Source organism: Xiphophorus couchianus, chromosome 6 (genome assembly GCF_001444195.1).
Source record: "Xiphophorus couchianus chromosome 6, X_couchianus-1.0, whole genome shotgun sequence".
Lineage (NCBI taxonomy): Eukaryota > Metazoa > Chordata > Actinopteri > Cyprinodontiformes > Poeciliidae > Xiphophorus > Xiphophorus couchianus.
This window is the reverse complement of record NC_040233.1, coordinates 26,816,357-26,837,627: the sequence shown is the minus strand read 5'-3', so window position 1 is coordinate 26,837,627 and position 21,271 is coordinate 26,816,357. Positions and strand designations below refer to the sequence as shown.

General features: G+C 37.8%; 3 protein-coding genes across 6 annotated transcripts in view; 2 read left to right on the top strand and 1 right to left on the bottom strand.

The window, feature by feature from the left end:
• The window catches only part of esyt2a (extended synaptotagmin-like protein 2a), a 45,124-nt gene extending 40,299 nt beyond the window's left edge, over positions 1-4,825 (top strand). For all 3 annotated transcript variants that reach the window (XM_028019912.1, XM_028019913.1, XM_028019914.1), the window contains 5 exons: positions 140-238; positions 327-458; positions 545-650; positions 809-858; positions 2,122-4,825. In XM_028019912.1, the coding sequence (XP_027875713.1) occupies positions 140-238; positions 327-458; positions 545-650; positions 809-858; positions 2,122-2,158 (424 nt within the window). In that variant the 3' untranslated portion in view covers positions 2,159-4,825. The remainder of the gene's footprint in view (positions 1-139; positions 239-326; positions 459-544; positions 651-808; positions 859-2,121) is intronic.
• On the bottom strand, positions 2,576-11,181 carry LOC114146117 (properdin). The gene is made up of 11 exons (XM_028019915.1): positions 10,968-11,181; positions 9,974-10,112; positions 9,118-9,281; positions 8,859-9,026; positions 8,374-8,571; positions 8,126-8,293; positions 7,858-8,049; positions 7,214-7,387; positions 6,737-6,934; positions 5,854-5,965; positions 2,576-5,759 (listed from the first exon to the last, which is right to left on the bottom strand). The coding sequence occupies exons 1-11, from the start codon at positions 11,164-11,166 to the stop codon at positions 5,630-5,632; spliced, it is 1,842 nt and encodes a 613-aa protein (XP_027875716.1). The 5' UTR covers positions 11,167-11,181; the 3' UTR covers positions 2,576-5,629.
• Positions 11,182-12,613: 1,432 nt separating this feature from the next.
• Positions 12,614-21,271, top strand: part of LOC114146631 (receptor-type tyrosine-protein phosphatase N2-like) — a 186,334-nt gene continuing 177,676 nt past the window's right edge. For both annotated transcript variants that reach the window (XM_028020895.1, XM_028020894.1), the window contains exon 1: positions 12,614-12,892. In XM_028020895.1, coding sequence (XP_027876696.1) covers positions 12,808-12,892 — 85 coding nt within the window. In that variant the 5' untranslated portion in view covers positions 12,614-12,807. The remainder of the gene's footprint in view (positions 12,893-21,271) is intronic.

Here is a 21,271-nt window from a genome sequence, read left to right as displayed (position 1 = left end):
GTGTTTTCGTTATCCATGTGTGTTAAAGATTTATTGACTTTACACTGGAACTGATCAGCTTTTCATTCTAAATCAGAAACTGTGAGAAATGCTGGGCGTGTGTGGAAATAGACGTGATGTGTTTTTTGTGTGTGTGAAGTGGTTCGGATTCCAGCCACAGCCCTCTGGGCACCATCCAGCTGACCATCCGGTACAGCACGCAGAGGAACAGGCTCATCGTGGTCGTTCACTCCTGCAGGTAGGCGGCTGTCAGAATAATCACAGCAACGCCTTTACGTTTTGTAAGAAAACTCTATTTTTTAGAATCTTTTTGTTGACTCCTGCAGAAACCTGATCGCTTTCACGGATCACGGCTCAAACCCGTACGCCCGTCTCTACCTGCTTCCTGACAAAAGGAGGTCGGGACGGAGGAAAACTCACACGCATAAGAAAACACAGAATCCGAATTTTGACGAAACGTAAGTCAAACTGTTAAAACTCATTTCGTTTTCGTGCCTGGCTGCGTTGTAGCTGATGAAAAGCTGCGTTTCTCCTCCCTGGTCAGGTTTGAGTTCTCTGTTACCTGGATGGAGCTCAGTAGTCGCAATCTGGATGTTGCAGTGAAAAACAGTGGAGGTCTGCTCTCCAAACATAAAGGTTTTCTTGGAAAGGTACTTTCTAATTATAGTTTTTATCATATACTTGCTTAAAGAGATCTTAAAATACGTGAATTAGTTTCCTGGCTGTGGGGAAATCTGCATAGGTTAACGTCTGCAAGTTTGTTGGCTTGGAATCTTTCTTAATCAAATCTTTTTTTTTTTCACGTCAGGTCTTGGTGGATTTAAATCATGACGATATAACCAAAGGTTTGACACAATGGTACGTTTTCTCTAATGCTTGGCAGGAATACTATTTTAAATACTTTTATTTCATCTCCTACCAGTAGCCTAATTTATTTTATTTTTTTACACAAGTCTGTCTACGGTTTTCATACCACAGTTTTATTTTGCCCTGAAAATTGAATTCAGCTGCTGCTAGAGATGGGAAGCCTCAAAAACGAATTACACAAATTTACATTTGTTAAAATCTTCATTTTCATGTCCAGAGAGATTATTTTTTTTAACTTACCTTTAATTTGATTTGAATTGAATGCAGCATGATGCATCAATAAGTGAAATCAATAATCGGTATCACTAATTTCTCAATTCCCATCCCTTGCTACTATTCCAGACGTCCTGGATGGTTAAAATACACAATAAGGAAGCATTTACAGTCAAATACATAAAGATAATGAGTAATTATTGCTTTATTTAATAACACATTTTGCATTTTGACAGAAAGCATAAAAAATAACCACAAAACACTTTTACCATTTCAAACTGAAAGTTTAACAAAGTAAAAGCGCTCATTTCACCCATTTTTGTTGTCCAAAAAATTTAATTAACATTATCCCATTATATTGTTCTCCATTTTTCTAAAATGATCTTCCATCAAATGGAAACATAATCACTACAAATATGACACATATATGACTCCATATATGACAATCGCCTTTGCTCAGTTCCAGTTTGGCCACTAAAGGCTCAGAAAAGGGATTTTGTTTATTTTCTTAAAGCCGACAGAAAGACTGATTAAATTATACAAATATTAGCATTTCTTTGGCCAGTGTTACAGATTACTATGAGTTTAATATAAATGGTAAATGTGCTTGAATGCTCTTGCCTTTCTTGTTGTTTAGATTGATATTACAGTTTTGCATGAAACAAGATACATGTTGAACTTTTACACCAATATTTATGTCCATAAACAGCAATGAATGATTTTCTTGATGGATTTTTGTGCTTGAACGCACAGTTGCACATAATTTTGCAGTAAGAGGAAAATAATACAAAATCTTCACTAATAAAAATCTCTGCGAAGGCCCCCCAGTAGTCCAGTTCCCTCATATTTCCATGTTTTTAGCAATAAAAATCATATAAAAAACTGGCTGGAGTTTTGAGTCTCTCAGCCTGTTGGGTTACATCCCGTTCGTTTCTTAGAGGTTGAATGTACATCTCAACCTAACTTAAACCACCAAGCTCTATAGGAGGTAAAATTCAAAATGTTCACTTCTAAACTTTACAAAATGTCTTTTTGCTGCAGGTATGACCTGACTGTCGACGGCCAAATTCAACCATAAGAAGTCTTCATCATCACCACACTTCCACTTATGTCCACAGTACATTTTTTTTTATTATCCTCACGCTTTTTAAATGTGTAAAAACTAAGAGAAAAGCAGCTTTAGACACTCATTAATCGCATCAGTCGCAAGGCAAGGCTTCCCTTTAAGAAGTGAGTAAAGAATTTCAGAAATGTAAAAAGAGTATATACAAGTTAATGTGCCAAGATGGAAGTTTTATCCCATATTTATAGAAGCTAGAACGGTTTATTTTCTGTTGCCACATACACTATATATGTATGTTTGTATATACTGTAAAATGATGACGGACAAACTAAAAGACGGTTTATATTCTGCACATATTAGAGAGGCTGGTGTCTTAATGGCCAAAGGATTGTGTGTAATTTAATCTGATGTTTTCTATTTTTTTTATTTTCATCCAAACATTCTTGATGGTTGTTGAAGGGGAGTGTGTGTGTGTGCGAGGGGGCAGTTGAACCAAAGAGACGAGAAGTATTTTATTGCTTTAGCTCAGATAACACAACTACACGCTGGCTTTTTAGCACTGTTGTAAAAAATAAAATAAAATAAACAGACACGGGTGAAAGAACCAAAGAAGAAGAAGTTCACTCACTAAGTTGTTAATGGGGTTTGTTTGCTGTGCAGAAACACTCTTGTTACGATGAAATAAGACCATTACCAAGTGTTACCTTTTTGGAATTGAATGTGACTCTTTGCACATGAATATTTTAAAACCTGATAACAATCATTAGTATTGAGTGTCAACATTACATCTAGCGAAGTGGATGGAAAAGCCATAAAATGGTTACGTTTCAGAGATGATTGTTTTTTAAAGGGAAATCTTTCCATTCAGATCAAGCCTGTTAAAAAGACAATTAAATTAGCTGTTATTTTATAATATACTAATTATAGAACTGGTCTATGTTTGGCCATACAGGCTAAAATAATTAAACATGCTGCTGCAGTTTTAGTTTTTAGCATGTTTAAATAGTTGCAAAATGTTGGTTCCAGGTATTACCTTCAATTTCTTCATCATACTGAAGCCACTATGTGCAGATTTATCAGGTTTCCCTACATACATCCTATTAAAGCAAAACATACATTATCAATTAGTTTAATTTTCTGATTTAGAAATCAAAAATTTGAAAAAAAATAAAATAAAATATGTGATTTGGCAAAAATCCTTACTGAGAAGTCGGGCTCCTTCAGAAATAAAGAACATTAAACAGTTTGTACTGAAATGTCCATCCTGAGTGTTTTAAAAAGGAAAATCTTGGGAATGTATCTAATTTTGAAATAAAAAACTTGAAGGAATCCTGTAATTCAATTCTTTAATAGAAACTAAAAAATGGTTTATCATTTTTAATTAAGAACTGGTCCAGATGATTAAAATTTAGTTTTTTCAAATTAAATTTTTTCACATAAACACATCATCACTTTGCATTGATCTACATGGAGACACCTGGTGCATTCAAAACACCGTAGTAACCACTGCATGCCAAGCCTGCAGGTGGCGCTGTAATGCTGTGAATGTTAATGCACCAAAAAAGAAGATGCACCTGGGATTAAAGGGTTAATTTAGCAGTGGGGCTTATGGCCACTCTGATTTCATGTTTTTGCAGTTAAACACAAGTGAAAAAACTCAACACATAATTCTGCATTTTATTTATTTTATTGCCAGTGTTGCTCTTTTCATCCATCTGACTAGCAGTGCGCAGCAGCATGTTGGGGAGGTTCATGCTGCTCTGACTCCAATCCGGTTCCACTCCTACTTTCAGAATAAAACCAGTTAATTTGGACTGGAAACATGATGGAGACTTTTTGGAAGATTTACTTGACGGTTTCATTCCTGATTAAATCTACACATAGTGGCTTTAAAAACATAAATATGTCTAAATTTGGAACCATTTTAACATTTATAACCTTCACAGCGGGCCTGGTTGTCACTTATTTTACAATAAGCTCTGTTGTCAGTACTTTGATTTGTTCACATTCTGTCTTTAGAAACATTCTGTCTTAACTTTTTATGTTTCATGTTGTATTTAAAAGGAAACTCAGAAGATGGCATTTAATTATTATTTTTTCTATAAATATATATCTATATATACATTCTATTGAGCAGTGCTTTTGCTTTACAGCTCTACTTCAAAAGGGAATAGTATGAGCAGCAACATAACGTAGGTCTTGGTATGAAACGCTTTAGATAAATCTGCTGCTGCTGTGTTTGACACTACAGAAGCAGCGGTTTTCTGTTGACAACCAGGATGTTAGGTTGACATTTGACCTTCTAAACACCTAAAACCTGTCGATTTCTGCATGTTGCGTTTACATCAAGCATTGAGAAAGTATTTTAAATGTGTATATGAATAGTTTTGTGTGTTTTCCAGCTGTTTCGCCTTTGTTCTATTCTGTTTTGTAAGAAGCGTTGCGTTCTCCTGGAAGCTGTCGGCTTTGAAAAGCCTCCGAGGCTGATGTTGCCTTCTAAAGGTGGTTCTTCTCCTCCATCTTTTTAATTTATCTTGTGCCTTACGAAACACGTGACCCAGAAATAATAATGTATGTATACGTGTTGGGAAAGAGGCAGCCGGATGCTACATGTGTCTCAATGTCTCTTTGATGTCTTTCAAACTGAATAAAGAGCTTTAAGCTGACAGAAGCAGCACAAGGCTGGTACATCTGTTGTGGTTTTTTATATTTGTTTCAGAAGTGATCATGCAAAAATCCGGTCTGTAAAGCACCAACTAGATTAGTTTGATTTTACTTTATTTTTCTGTGTTGCTTGTTATGTCTTTATTTTGTTTATTAATATATAGCCCTGTTCTTTACCTTGTTAAGCACTTTGGGTTTTTTTTAGACCAATTGGAGCTGATGCAGATGGACACTGTTTGTGTTTATGGACACTTTTAGGAATCAGTTTGTCAAAAGACGATCCTAAATAAATGTACTTTCTTTTCTATTAGTCACATTTGTTTATTTTTATTTTTTGTTTGCTTTAGTTTTCATTTGAATATCATAGTATGTAGGGCCACAAACAACTGAGGACTTTGACCCAAAACATTTAGAAACTGTAAAAAAAAAAAATTCCTAAGGCAAATCTTTTGGATACAGAATAATTTTAAATAAGACGAGTGAACAACTTTCTTTGGTTGCGACTGGAAAACTGGCAGAGTTTTAAGTGTGACTTAATTCCTAAAATTTAATTACTGTTTCAGAAGCGGAAGAAACGCAGTATGTTTTACAGTCGGATTCATGCTTATTTATTTTTTAGTCTAATTCTTTTATAGCTATTACAATAATAAAGAATCTGATTTGGATGTATAAAGAATGACAAAAATCACAAAAGCAAGGCAACAAATTTACCCATCTTGCAGAGTAAAAAGTTTTGAAAACAGACTTTCAAATGCAGTTTCTGCAAATATGTCACCAATAAAGCTAGCTTTGACATTGTTGACGTTGTCGGCTGATGCACTGTTAGGTGCAGGAAGGGACATTAAGGCAGTCTTCAATTTCATACTTCTTCTCTCCATCAGGAAGCGCGCCACAGTCGGCGTTTGGCTTTCCATGGAAATGTGCTGGTTCCCGCTGACGACCAATAGTTGGACTGAAAACACATTTTTTATTTTTTAGTAAAACCTGTTTATTAGGGAATCTGGACTCTTACTGTATTAATATTGGCTTGTGGATTTAAAACATACTTGTACTCGCTGTAGTCAGGTTTACAGATTCGGAACCTCCTACGTTTAGACGAGACTCCGCAGGGCGGTTTACATAAACTCCAAGGCTCCCAGCCATCCCAGGATCCTTTCACTGCAACACATAATGTTAGTTTGTAAAGCAGTTCCAGAAACTTAAAGGGACAGTGTTAGGTATGTTCCAGACACATAGTGCCATTATATAGCACAATCAAGTAACTGTTAAGTTCAGTTGTTAAATAAATGCTAGATATTTCAAATGTGACTGAAGAAAATGTAATTTAATGCTTTGAAATTGAGCTTCTGTCGCTTTAAAAACTCCGGCTCTTTCTGAAGCTCCGCCTTCAGGAGGTCATCACAACATTGCTCCTCTATTAACCCTTTACTTACTTTTTTCTCTCTTTTTAACTAGCGTTGCTCTCGCACTACAAGCTGTGCGGTTTCACCAGGCTATGATAATTACTGCTGGCTAGTCTGAAGGAGCTGAGTGGGGAGTTGTGGAGGAAACTACTCTGTGAGGCGCAGGCTCGGAAACCTGAACGCTGTAGTTCCGAGGAGGAGCTACGTCTAAAAGGCGGGGCTAGGTCCACCCAGCCGCTTTGCACAACTGAATGGTTGCCATGGAGATGAAAGGATTTCTCAAACATGCATAAGGGAATTACATAACATGTTGTAAAGCCCACAAAAGTCGATTTTACGTAATACTGCCACTTCAAAATTCCGATACAATTGGTTGTCAGACAGCTACAGGCATCAAATATCCATCAATATATATATATAACTTCAAGTAACTATTTACATTGAATCTGTGCCTCACATGATCGACCTAACTGTTGATCAATCTAATAGAAAAGGCAGGAAAGGGTTAAAATATATCTGTACTCACGATAGCATTTATCGACGTTGTAGCAGACCTGAGTGTCTGTCAACTTTCCGTCGGTGCAGATGGAGCCATTGTGAGCTCGATGTAGGCAGGTGCGGCTTCGAGTCTGCTTGCCACCTGTTGTCTTGCAGCGGATATCTCTTCCTCCAAATGCATACGTACAGGCACCCCAGGCGGACCACTCGGCCCACACGCCGTCCACTGTAAACCAACACAATTTCATATTGATAAGTGATATTTTTCATTTTTTTCAATATTTGAGAGCTTAACAGTCCAGCCTTTTAAGGCATTACTCTTTAAAATTCTCAGAGTTGTATATTTGTTCAGTTCAATTTGGAGAGAAAAGCACCAAAAGTCCAGCTATTATTAATTAAGTCACATCTGCTTAATTTCAGGCGGATCATATGAGTGACATCAGAAATGTGAGAAACATTCTGGAGAAACAACAAAATGAATCTGAAGCTCTTGAACCTGCTGTACCTGGGCAGTGGACTTGTGTTGAGCACAGTTTGGTTTGCTTATCGTTTCCAGGACATGGACGGCCACCATGATTGGGAGCAGGGTTGTTGCATCTCCTCTCCGAGACCTGAAGAGCCACGCCACATGTAACAGGGCATGGAGTGAAGGCTGACCAGGGACCCCAGTTGCCATCCACTAAAAAAGAGAGATTTATGAATGGGAATAATATATTCTTAATTATCTCTGCGTGGACCAATGGGAGCCTTGGAGTTTAATTTAAGACCTTAGTGCTCCCATTCATCCATTTTCTATAGGTTCATTGGGAGATTGGTGTTTATTTTTAGTTGGCATTGAACAAAAACCTAAGGAACATCCTAGAGAAAGTTGCCTGTTAAATGGCAACTTGGAGACACAGGTTAAACGTCCATCCATGCATGCAGAAACTCCTCAGGGCCTTTTAGAGGGACTATTTAACCTTAAATGTATTTTTGATCTGAGGCTGGCTGCCCATGGTAAACCTATGACTGTACCAGATGAACACTCAAGCTTCAGGTAAGGAACATTTTGGTTGATCAACTGGCAGTTGGGATGAGCTCTGTCGGTAGACCTGTGGATGTTATTGGGTACATTTTAGTGGTCATATTTAAAGAGACATGCAGGTATACCTGGGCAATGAGGTAGGTGGTTGCAATGTTCCGTTTGGGAGTTGTCACCTTGGCATGCATTACCAGGTGGGTTCAACGACGGGGCAGGGTTAGAACAAGATCGATGGCGAGTCCTCAATGAAGCTCCGCCAGGTGGGATACAGGAAGATGAACAGTCGCCCCAGTTTGACCAACCAGACCAGACTCCATGGACTGAAAGACAATGATATTCACATCATGTTTGAATTTGAGTGTTATAGATTTAATGATGTGCATGTTTGTGGCTTACAAGGACAGGGTCTATTACAGACGCTGCTCTGAGTGCTTGGCCCCTCGCAATATTTGCCACCATATTTAGGGCTAGGGTTGTCACACCGCCTAAATGACAGCTGCAGACCCTCTCCACAAGAGACGGAGCACGGAGCAGGTGGAAACCAGAACCCCCAGTTGCCATCCACTGAAGAAAAAGTCAATCTTAGCTTACTGCTTCCTACTGCTATTTAAGAGATCAGGTCATCAGTGAGCTTCCCTTCTTACCTGGACAATTAGGGAGTTCGCTGCAGTCCTGCGTCTCAAGAGCATCACCAGGACAGTTGTTGCCTGGTGGTACCGTGTCAGTAGAGGGGGCTGGGTTGGAGCAGGTGCGCTGTCGTACCTTTGTGGGCATGTTTTGGTCAGTGATACAGGAACCAGAGCACTGTGACCAAGCTTCCCAACTGGACCAACTTCCGTGGACTCAACCATAAAAAAGAACACAGAGATTGTGACGACATTTAATTAACTTAAAAGGTAGAATAAATCCTTGTTACATAAACACTTTGGATCCATTGCTACCAACCCTGGTTCTCCAGGTTGTGTAGCAGTGAAGTCATGTAGGACAGTGAACCCTGAGGACCAGGATTGGAGTCCATTGATATAGATATCTGGGTTGGGTTTCCTGGACCTTTCATGTTTTAATAATTTATCTGAACATTGCAACAACCCTGGTATTGTCTTAGAGCTGAAAATAGAGCCAACCTCACCTGGACACCTGTTGCTGGCCTCACAGGACTCTTTCTCTTCTTCAGGGCCAATGCACGCCGAGCGACATTCAGGAGGACTGGAGCAGACTCTCTGCCTTGTTCGGGTTCCTGTTCCTCCACAGGTGACTGAGCATGGAGTCCAGGGGTTCCATAAGCCCCAGCCCTTATCTAACTCAAGAATACATGATAAATAGTACATGAAGGAATCAAGGTATAGTGTCTTTTAGTATTTCTCATCTAACTTTGAGCATTTATATACCATTGCAGCAGGTGCCGCTGCACACGTCTGTCTGCAGTGTGTCCAGAGGGTTCTCACACTCTGCTTTTCCAATGCCATGACACTTCCTGCTTTTCTGTCTCACGCCCTCTCCACACAGAACATTGCAGAATGACCAAGATGTCCAGGGAGACCATGTGGGTGGGCTGGAAGAACATTTTTTTTACATTTTATTTTAACAAGTGTTTGGTTTCAGGATAAGTACAGTTTTATGGAAGTTTGTTCCAGATTTGTGGTACATAGAAACAGATGCTGCTTCTCCAGGTTTGGTCCTGGTTCTGGGAGGGCAGAATCTTTAATGTATTGTGGTACTAAGCCGTTCAGTGATTTCTAAACTAATAACAGTATTTTACAGTCTATTCTCTGAGCTACAGGGAGCCTATTCCAACTCACATACAAGTTTGAATAGCTCTTGTCTAGGATGTTAGTTCTTTAATCCTGGAACTGTTCTTCAGGTGACAGAATGCCGACTTTGTAACTGTCTGTACGTGACTGAAGGTTCAGGTCTGAAGAAAGATCCACAGAGCATCAATCCTGGGCTCCCTTCAGTTGTAGATCCATCAGTCAATCGTTCAGTGCGGTTTGGATGGAGCTACTGGTTTCACACAACAGTCTGTTGATGGGAGGAGAGAGAATCTGCACTGCTAGCAACAAGTACAAGACACACTAATGGATCACGTTTGTCAACTAATAAGATGCAACGTTTGGTATTTGGGTCCAATTGGTGGTGGAAGCTCTCCTGAATATGCTGGACCTTGAAACTGCATACCAAACTGCACCGTTCTGTTCCATACCGCTCAGTGGAAACGAGGTGGATGTGACTCTGTGTGACGCTTACCCACAGGAACGACATGATCCATCTTCTGCTTCGTAGCCGTATTGGGAGTTCTGACAGCAATCATCTTCGTCCACATCGCCCAAATCTTCACTACACTCACCTGTGGTCAGGTCAAAAGAACCAAAACACCGCACACACTCTGCACACACACAGAAATATATTTATTCATTAAAAGATGACTAGAACAAAGCATTTTATTATTATATATGGTCACATATTATCTTCAACATAAAAGCCTAAACATTTGTTTATTCAGAGTTTCTGTTCCATCAGTTTCTGCAGAATTTTGAGTCTTTACTTTCAGGCCTGTTTTTGTCATGAGAACTGACATGTCCGTCAGATGAGTACCCAGGATTTCAACACAGGAGAAAGTTTGTTATGTTCTCTCTGAAACATTACGCAATTTTTAGGCAAACCTTTGAACGAGCAAACATGAATCTGTGGAGATTTGCTTTTATTTGACAGCTGACAGCAAAACAGAGCTGTTTTCTTGTATTATTATGACGCTATTACAATTGGCATTTAAAATATAATCTTATTGATTGTAAAAAATAACATTAGCACTTCATGAAATCAAATATCACAGAGGATAGAAACATAAGAAAACCAGGAGTGCATTTTTATTGTAGTTCTTCATTCAGATTGTAGGTTACAGAAAGGAATACTTTACTGTTAGTTTGGACAGTATGTTTATGTACATGTTGCTGTTTTTTTTTACTTTTAAATTTACTTTGTATGTTTTGTATTCACAAGATGAATTTTTGTAAGCTCTTTTGTGTGTAACCTTTAGCAATACTTAGCAGATTTCACTTTTTCTGTGGCTGTTCTGTCTAAAACGATTTTGTGATTACTCAGCTGTAGAAAAAAACTTAGAGGAGAAAGTTTTGCACAAAGTTTTGAAAAGGTATTGAGTCCCACAGATTTCTTCAGCTGTTTTATCTTTTTGCCATCCTAAGCTGAAAGTCTGGCTGAATACGTTTATATTTGGACTTACCTGAGCGCTCCACAGAAACCAGTAGAGGAACCAAAACCACCAGAAACCTGAACGTTTCCTTCATCCTGGAGATCCTGGACAGAATTAAAGCTTCACTTTCCTTTTCCCTGAAACTGGTTCTGGTTCTGGTCCGCCCCCGCTGACCTTCTGCTGACCCAAAATCTGTTTGGATGAGCCGCTGATCAACATTGGTCATCATTTCTGCAAACTGAGATAGGTGGGGTCAGGAGGTTGCCAGGTCCTGTACAGCAGTCAAAGTATTTATTTTTTTTAATGGAAGCATTAAATTCTTATTTTCAATTTTTTATTCTTCTTATAGTCTTTGTACAAATTGTGCATTTGAGGCTTCCTGATAGATTTATGACAGAATTAAGGTTGTTAGGCATTTTATTTAAATATGTTTCTGCAGCAAATATTTATCAAACGTACTCTGACAAAGTTAGATTCATCCATATTTAGATGCAATTTTGAGTTGATTTTTGTTCCTGTTTCTGCAGAGACGTTGCTCAATCAGGGATCTGTTTCAGCGTTCCCTCCCAATGCGCTGATCTTCACTTTCTTTGACATTTCTTCACACATTGGAACATAATGTGAGTCATCTTGACAGTGTTTTTCATTTTAAAATATGAACAGCTAAAATGCATCAAGACCTGTTTAATTTGTAACATATGTACAAAACTATTTTAACCAGGAAAAACAGATTTTTACACTCAAAATGGAAAAAGACAGTAAATCTGACTCATCTTTTTCCTGTACACGGGCAAAAGTTGATCCTTTTTGTTAAAGGATAGTTTAATTAAAGAGGGAGAATTTTTTAGATATATATTTTTATTCCCTCTGCCAGTCAGTCCAGGCTGCATAATATCAAGGCTTTGCAAGATTCTGCTTATTTTGCAAAACCTGAGATAACTGGAGGTGTACCTTTGGATGTAAAACATGTTTTACATGATCTACATGATTCAATTATGAATCCAATTCATAGTTGAATTGATTAGTTTCAATTCAATTATGAAACTAATCCTGGAACGTGAGAAAAAGTTTGTAATATTACAAGAATAATTTCAAAGTATCACGAGAATAAAGTTAAATTGGTGACATCATGAAAAAAAATTCAAAAAAAGTCATCAAAAATTTCAAGGTTGTGTCCAAAGTCACAGGTGTCCTTCATGTTTTAGGTGTTATTCTGCTTCAACACAACTGAACTTAGTGAGGTTTTAGAAACAGTATATTAGTCACTGGGTTTAGATGTGTTGGAGCCTTGAATGCTGGTTCCTGCAAGCAGGAAGGAATGACAAACTGGGTTAGAGCTGATCTCACATCAGCTTTAAAGCTTCATTATCCGAGTCAAAACTAGTATATGATGCAATGGTTCTTGTGTTATTATTTGCTTAGAAATGTGCAAATTAAATATGTGCAAACCATATGTCCAATAAATCTGCCATGAGTTTTTGAATAAAGTACAGAAAAGAAAAATAATCGGCTTTTTTCCAATTCATGCATATATATTTGGAAACAAAGTCTACAGAAATGATTTAAAAGTCTCATCATCCTTCTTCTTTTTAAACTCTTAGAAAATAAACTTCTTATGGAGCAGAACATTCTGGGAGCGTGAGGTTTATTGTGAAAGGTTTCAGTCGGAAGCGCTTCCGTGATGATGATGTTGTGAGCGGCCGAGCCTCCAGCAGCAGAAACGCCCTGCATCCTCTCTGCTCTCCCCCAGCATCCATCCGCCTCCTCCAGCCGGGGAGGGGCCGCTCTGGACGGCAGGAGAGACTCAGCAGACCCCGCTGAAACCGATGGCCTTTTAAACCCTCCGGAGAAAACTAAACCCAGCCGAGAAATGGATTCCCTGCCTCCCTCCTTCCTCCTCCTCCTCCTCACCGCTTCCCCGCTCTGCTCCCCTGCTGCTGCTGACAGTAGAATCGGTGAGTTTTAAATTAAAATATGATTATTAAAGACAAGCAGAGCTGGAGCTGCAGCTGCAGAGGTTGTCATTACCGAACCTGACAAATCCAGACGTGTTTGTGCTGGAGATGTGTGATCTGTGTCAACACTGGATCAGGAAGCGGGGGGCTTCACCTGAGCCGGAGAAAAACAAACACGGCGGATCTGTAATTCATTTCGCGACAATAATCCTCCGCAGATCACAAAATGTGCAAAAATATGAATATGAGCCTTCAACACCGTCAGGAGTAAGTTGGATAAATGAAAAAATAGATGCATTTTAATATCAATTTCATGTATTTAAACTAGCTTTTAATGAAAAGCAACAATCTGAATCTATAATGAATGAGCAACAAAAATGTTAAATAATAAATTAACACACACACTCCTGCATGAAGGCGTGTGTGTATGTGTGTGTGGGGGGGGGGGGGGCAGGAATAATTGGAAGAAACATTAACACTTAAGTTAAATGAGAAGTGGAAAAAAATGTAAACAATAAAAATTTGAATTAAAGTGCAAAAAATCTGAAATCAGTACAAGATAAATATCAAGATTTAGTTACATATAAGTCTAAATAATTAATAATGGATGGTACAAATTTAATGCATAAATTAAAATGTTTGAAAATGTGGCCAAAATGTAGTTTGTCTGAAAAATTTAAATACAAATTTTAGGAGTTGAATAAAGTTACCAAACCTCTCCGATGAAATAAGAAAAGTTTTATTTATATAAACAAGCCATGTAAACAAACATGACTTCAGACATATTTATAAAAATGATGTTTCTAGAAAATAGAATTTGTATAAAATTTGAAATTGCAAACTGTTGCAATGAAGAGAAAACAGTTATTAGTGCCAAATCAATGAAAAACGAGACGGCACACATTCCGGCCTCCGTTGTTTCTTCCTTATAGACGCAAATATTGATCGGAAATTTAACGTGCGAGTTTATGACGTCTCTGGCACGATACCATCTATTTATAGATATCTAATATTGCCCCACTGACTTCACCGTGTGGCGGCTGCAGGGTGAGTGATGCAGGGAGAAGCAGCGCAGAGGGAGACCCTCATCCTCATCGTCACCATCTTCATTATCCTGCGCTCTTCCTCAGATTATATAAGAAGCTCGCTGAGGATACTGCTGCGTCAGTCTGCTGAGGAGACGAGCCACTAAAGTCATAAAGTCAAGATCTGTAGGTCATTGAAATAAAACAATGTAGATTTTATATGCAGCATGCAGTGATTTATAACTGTAGCTACTTTTCCAAACGTCCCTATGTCTGTCTCAAGCTGGAGGTCCACGGGCGCCCCTTAGTGGTCTGCGAGGTACTGCACGTAAACGACCGTTTATGTTCCGTGACGTTTAGTTAGCGCAAAGCGCGACGCTAAGAAGAATAAGACAGGAATGGAGTCTTTGAGGAATTTTGTGAATTGAAGGAAATTTATAGGATATTTATAGTGTTATTTATTTATCTTCATAATTCAAAATGTAAAAATAGAATTTAATGGGTGGGAAGTAGTGTTGCTACATAATACAACAGGTGGCAGTATGTTGCTTGCGGTCCGCCATTATAGAAAAGAAGAAGAGGAAGAAGCAAGTGCAGCGCTACTGTTAGCTTACCAGAGAATTGTGTTTGAAAATAACAAATGTCTTAAGACCGGGTGACTAAAAAGAAAGCCTGGAGATACCGGTGGAGAGTTTCTCAGGGTGAGTTGCAGAACTTTTGTTTTTGAACACTATTACGATACAGATCTCTGTCTGCAGTATTCTGAATGCTACATGCAGGTTGAGGCGGTGAACTGCTCAGCCCCACGCTGACTAACTGCATCTTAACATCTAAAATACAATTATTTATGTTGGACTGTCTACTGGCTGAAAGAAAAGGTTTGTTTTTGCCAAAGCAACTCGGGTATATTCTTCTGTTATTATGCTTCTAAAGTACAAATAGTCATAAATCTTTAGTGCACACAACACCTGTAGTGCAAAGAGCTTTTTTGATTTCCATGCGTTTCCTATCATTTATCAAAGCTTAGTATCCATACTTTGAGAATTTATAAATAACTGAAAACGCCCTTAATAGACTTGTTCATGGTTTTATCAAGGCCAGTCACATTTATAAAACAGCTTCACCCTTCACTTTAGGAAGAAAAAAAACAATGAGTTATGAGACTAATATTTTAATTTCAGATTGTATATATTAAGATGTTGTGTTATTGCGGGGCAATTTCAAGTTAGGTGGTCCTTGAATGTTTGTTAAATGGGGTAAGTGGTCCTTGGCCTGAAAAGGTTTGAGAAACGCTGATCTAGATCTACATTTATGATCTAGTTTATAATGTAAATGTCTTAGCACACTTGAATTAAGACAGCACTAACTTACAAGTAACTTTTCAGCAACTTATAGGAGCTTGCATTAAATCAAGAATTCCTTAAAATTGATAAAAAATGACTAGTTCCACTGGCAGATCATTTCACTTAACATGGAAAAAATATCATGGCATAGAGATAATCTGCCAATGGAGCTAGTTCTTTATTTATATCAATATTAAGTAATTACTGACCCAAAGCAGTGGTTCCCAAAGTGTGGGGCGCGCCACTTTGTGGGGGCTGGGGGCGGGGGCAGAAAGCGGTATGAATGAATGAAAAAAAACCAAACGGTTACACAAAAGCGTTTCACTGTAAAGATGGTTTGTAGTGTGTTTTGTTGCAACCTGAAGTGTGAAATAAACTTCAGTGGAGTTTAAAAACAAAATATGTGTATAGGTTTATGTCTGGTTGAACGATGTGTGTGCCCAGTTGATTTTTTATTGTAATCCATAGGGAGGCCCAGAAAATCTTTGGGAACCACTGACCTAAAGCAAGCTTCTCTCTCTTATTAAAAAAGTTATTTATAAGTTAGTTTTGTCCAACTAAACAACACTTGGTAATATTTTGTGTTTTTGCAGTGTACATTTGTAACAAGTAATTCACTCAGCTTTACCACTTTGTTTTGCTTTACTTCCTATTAGTTGCTCACACATCAAGTCTGTCATTTTTGGAGAGGTAGCAGCCATGCAGCTGCAGGTCAGAGGACAGATGTTGCTCTTTCATATCAAAACAAGCCAGACATTTGAACAGGATGAATGCATGCATGTGTGAAAAAGTGGATGGATGGATGAATAAATGAAGTTTGAATGGATGCTTAGAAAGATAGATTGATGCAAACTTAGTTATGCAGGAAAAATCTGAATAATAGTTTTTAAATTCCTCTACAATGTGAAAAAATGTTTAAGTAGGTCAGCAGAAGCTTGTTGATAGAGTGATCCTCTTCTATTCAAGAAGGGAGAGTGCAAAATTAATTCAGTTCTCTTTTGGGTGTTTCACATAGATGGTATGATATAAGCATAAAAATAAAGTAAATGTTATCATTACATTCATAAAATCAACATAATTTGTAGAAGTTTTTAAAATTCTCCTCACAAAAAGATCCTAAACTTAAGCATTTCATTAACAGTAAAAGTAAGTGGGTCACGTTGTCCCCAGTGGGTTGGGTATATAAGTTTTTAATCAAATATGACTCACCGTGACCTTGTGAAAATAATATTTGAACACTATTTTAAAGTGGAATAATTTGGCTTCAGGGAGCCACAGCAGTGAGAAAATCATGACCTGTAGTTTTCCTGCTTTCCTCGTCTTCTGTACAACATAACACTCCAATAACTGAGTCAAAGTCATTTAGAAATCCATGTAGGAGTTTATTTGATCTTAAGATTGTGATCTTGCTGTCAGATCACAATCCACTGTATTTTATGTGGATGTTTTCTACAGAATGGATCAAAATAAACTTTGATTTGCAAGGTATTGTTGTATTTTGTGATTTAGTGCAGCTGGTTGTCATTTTTTTTTTAGCATGCTCACCTGATGTGTGAGCATATTGAGTTTTTGTTGTTTCCTTTTTATTTCTTCAATTTGTGCTTTTCTCCCCTGCAACTTTGCTTTTGATTTCATTTATAATTTATTTCTGCTTTCCACTAGATCCCTACTTCCTCCTCATTAGGTCATGCTCTGATTCAGATAACTTTGAGTAGATAGAATAAGAAAAAGTAATTAAAAATCAATTGGATGGCATTTTTAAAAATTTTGTTCACATTTTTTGTAGTTTTGCAAAACTCTGTTTAAAGACCTCGTCACGTTTATTTTTATTGCATTGTAAAAAAGCAACAACTGTTGTTTTAGGCTTCAGTTACCAATATTTTTTTTTCATAAATGTGTAATTTGTATTTGTGGTGAGATCCTGACCGATCAGATGGTGTTTGTGCGGTAAACACTGTCTGAGCTGCTGACTCAGTTTCCTTCTGGTTTCCTTCTGGACTGAAAGATGGGGACAGGCTCAGCTGTGGGACTTCTTAATCATTAACTTGGACCTAAATAAGGCCGACACTGCTTGATCTGGTGTGACCGTCACCTAGGCAACGCTCATTACCATTTCATATGTGATGACTTGCTGGCCAGCTCGGTGGAAAGCTGCAGAGTTGCTGAATGAGTAAAAATATCTGATTTACCTAGAGTTTCTGAAGGAGATGATTTTAGTAAATATAGTTAAATAAAAAGTAAACTAAAGGTAAACAGTAGATGTATGTGAATACAGAAGCAAATCAAAAGCAGAAACGATCAGAACAACTCAAGACAGGACGATATTCTCAGAGGTTATGTTTGTTTTAACTGGTTAAATGACAAAGCAAGACATAAACAACAACCAGATTTTTAGAAACTAGATTGAATTTACGATCCTGAGTCAGTTCTCTGCAGAATCACCTTTCATTGCTGCTGCAGATCTTTTGAGGGTTAACTCTGCCACCTTCACAATTTACCACCTGAAATTCACGTTTGTTTTTTGCATAACGCATAAATCTTTGATTGAATTGAAGAGCAATTATGAACAGTAATATTGAAGTCTTAATAAAAGATCTGGGTTTGGATTAGGCCACTTTAACACACACATTCTCCTCTCTACCTGTAGCTGTGACTCTTCGTTTAGGATCGTCTGACTTGACGGTAAACCTCCACCTCTAAAAGATTTTCTTCTTGGATTGCTACCTTTAAACAAAGAAGCATTCCCTCAGGATAATTCTGCCATCACCATGTCTCAAGTGAGGTGAATTTTACACTTAGCATTCAGGCCGCAAAGCTTAGTTTTGTCTCATCTGACCAGAGGACCTTATGTCAATGTGTCTCCTACATAGCTTGTAGCAATCCGAGCTGCAAGCTACAGAGCCTTTTCTGGCTTTCTTCTCGGCTCTCGCCTATAAAAGGAAGGTTTTGTAGATTGCTTGTTGTCCCATTGATGAATATTCCCAGCTGACCTCCACTGTCACCATGGCTGCTTATATAATTAATGCTCTCCTCTCCCTGTCGGTCAGATTAGGTTTGCTGTTGTGACCTTGGAGTAGTAAAAGTTTAAGTGATTTTCATTTTTATATAAACTTCTGTGAAATGCTTTAGATTTGTCTTTGCGCTAACAAGACTATTGTTTTCTAGACCTGTTAGCTTCCAGGGATAATGTGTTTATTATCACATTATTATGTGGGCGACTGTGGCTCTTTGGTAGAGTAGTCGTCTTGCGATCGGAAGGTTGTAGGTTCGATTCCAGCTTCCTCCTGCCACATGTCGATGCGCCTCTGGGCAAGGCCGATCTGCGTATCGGTTTATAAATGTGTGTGTTTGTGAGTGCGACTGGGTGAATGTGACTCTAGTGTAAAGCGCTTTGAGTGGTCAAAATAACTGGAAAAGCGCTATATAAGTTCAGTCCATTTACCATTTTATCTTTAAAAAATGTTGCACATTAATAAAACTTGTTAACATTTAACCGCTGTTCCATTTATGGTTTACTTTGCCGTTCCATTTATGTTTTACTTTAAATAGCTGAATAGCTAACAGTTCGTTGATGTTGAAACCGATGGCTTTAGAGGAAAACTTGTCACTCAGATGAGTTCTGCTGCCAGCTGCTTTTCTGACTGTGTTGACTGAAATCTCTGTGTTCTGGTTTCCAATCAAAGCTCCAGCAAACATGCATCCGTTCTGAGTGTGTTGCTCTGTTTGGCCCTGCAGGGTTTGCTCCTGCTTTTCTGTGATACTGGTAACTCTTGGAAGTTTACACATTAAAATAGTTTCCACACAACAGAGAATTTTGAATGTTGAAAGTTTTTACTTTACATGCATATGCATGAAGAATCCCATGGTTTGCTTTTTAGTCAGTAAGGTTTTATCTTAACCTTGTTGAGATCAGAGGATTCCAATAAGAGCAAGTCTGAAAACAAAGCCTAAAGCTTGGTATAGCAATAAAGGAAAAAAGAATCACAAGAAATGAATGTGAGAGGGCGTGACGGATTAATATTTTGTTGCTTTGAAAGACAGAAATCTGCCAATTTAAACAGTCTGGATGAGCAACATCTTATACAGAAATAGATTTCTCTGCAAAATTGCGAAGTTCAGCTTTTTCTGCTAAATGCTTCACTTTTTTATGCTTGCCTTAATGTTCTGGTTGCATGTTGTTCTGATTGATCGTTTCTGCCAGAGCTGCCACCCAGGATAATTGGACGTTTAAAAGGAGGCCAACAGAGTGAGAGCCTATTCTTTGTGCAGTAACACGGACATGGACGACATGCAGTTGGCCGGTTTTGCCATCCATGGGGAAATGCTTTGATAGTTCATTAGAAAAGCTGAAAATGAAACTACAAAGTTGGTAAAAGCTTTTTAGTGACTCTGGTTTCTCATCTTCTAGCCAGAAACATAAACACAGGGGAAACGATGTGTTTTCAGGAGAAATCTGAAAATAGGAAGGAATTGATCAGAAAGAAGGTCTGAAGGAGTTTCACACCAAATATATTTGGCTTTGTGTTTTTCTCTGAGTTCTGTTCCTCTTGGCAAATAAATTATTACATTACTGCCCGGTAGCTGTGCATTACCTTTAGAATCAAGATGTCTGTTTCTAATTGAACTTTAGAAAACTTTGGAGTCACTGGCTCAGTGGGTAGAGGACTTTTCTTCCAATCGGAAGGTTCTGGGTCCAATTCCAGTTTTCACATGTTGTTGTGACCCTGGACAAGTATGTTGGGTGGTCAATATAATGGGAAAAGTGGAATTGCTTAAATGTACATACACTGTATAAAGAGATGTTTGATGTCTGTATTTTCCAAATAATTAACTAAAGACAGAAAATGTTTTCTTGAAGTCATAAATATGCACATTTATTGATAATTTTATGCAATCTAAGCATATTTTACTTCTGCCACCAACTGTTTTGGAGGGGAGCTGCAGGCGTTGCTATCCACTGGCTCTGACCCTGGACTAAACTTTGCTTGTTCTAGATAACTTAAAATGACTTCAATTATTTTGATTTGCTGAATTAAAAAACTGAAAGAAAAAAAAAAGAGAGTTTTTAAAAAAAATATATTTGAATTTGTTTTTAAATATATATTTTTCTCTTCAAATTCAGTATTAATACAGTATTAAAAGGCAATTCTATCAAATACCTTTATTATTCAGACATTCATCTAATAATAATGTCTTGATCATACTAACATAAAAAAGAAAAATTTGTCTGTTTTTTATGTTGGACAGTGAGAGGAAAATGTATTATTTCTTCATATTTATGTTTCTAGTTTAGAAACATTTATTTTTTCGTCATTAAAGGTTCTTGCAGATTATTTAAAAAGGTTAAGAACTGTCAAGTCTTTGGACAAAATAGAAAATATTTTTAATTATCTGCTTCACAAAATGTAAAACGTATCTATTCAAGGTCACCACTCTCAGTCAGACTGTCAGATTTCTCCCCCAGGTGAAGCAGGTGTTTGACACAAGTCGACAGACGGCACTGTGGGAAATGTAGTGCTTGTAAAGGCCTTGTGGCCTGACTGCCGCCGTTCCCTCACAGAGTGAAGCTGATTGAATCGTGGCCGTCCTGGCAGCGGTCCACAGCACAAAACTGGTTGCAGAGAAAGGATGAAAAACCAAAGCAGGAACTTTGCGTGGAGAAAAATAATGGAGCTTCACCTGGGTGCTGAAATGCTCAGATTTAAGATGAAATATGGAAAATAATGTTTTTGTAGCACAAAAAGCAGGTTACATTAGAAGCAATGCTATTCTATTTTATACAACATCTTTATTGTTCTACATAATTATGAATTAGCTTGTTTGTGGTTTAAAAGCACTTATTCAGCTCAGACCATGCTGTCCAAAGTTTGGCCCTTGAAATTATTTTGTTCAGCCGCTGAACACAAGTCAACAATAGTCAAAATTTGGCCAACAAATTAGAAAATAAATCTGAAAATTGTCTGTTTTTTTATTAAGGAAACATTCTGAAGCCCTTTTAAAATATGATTTTA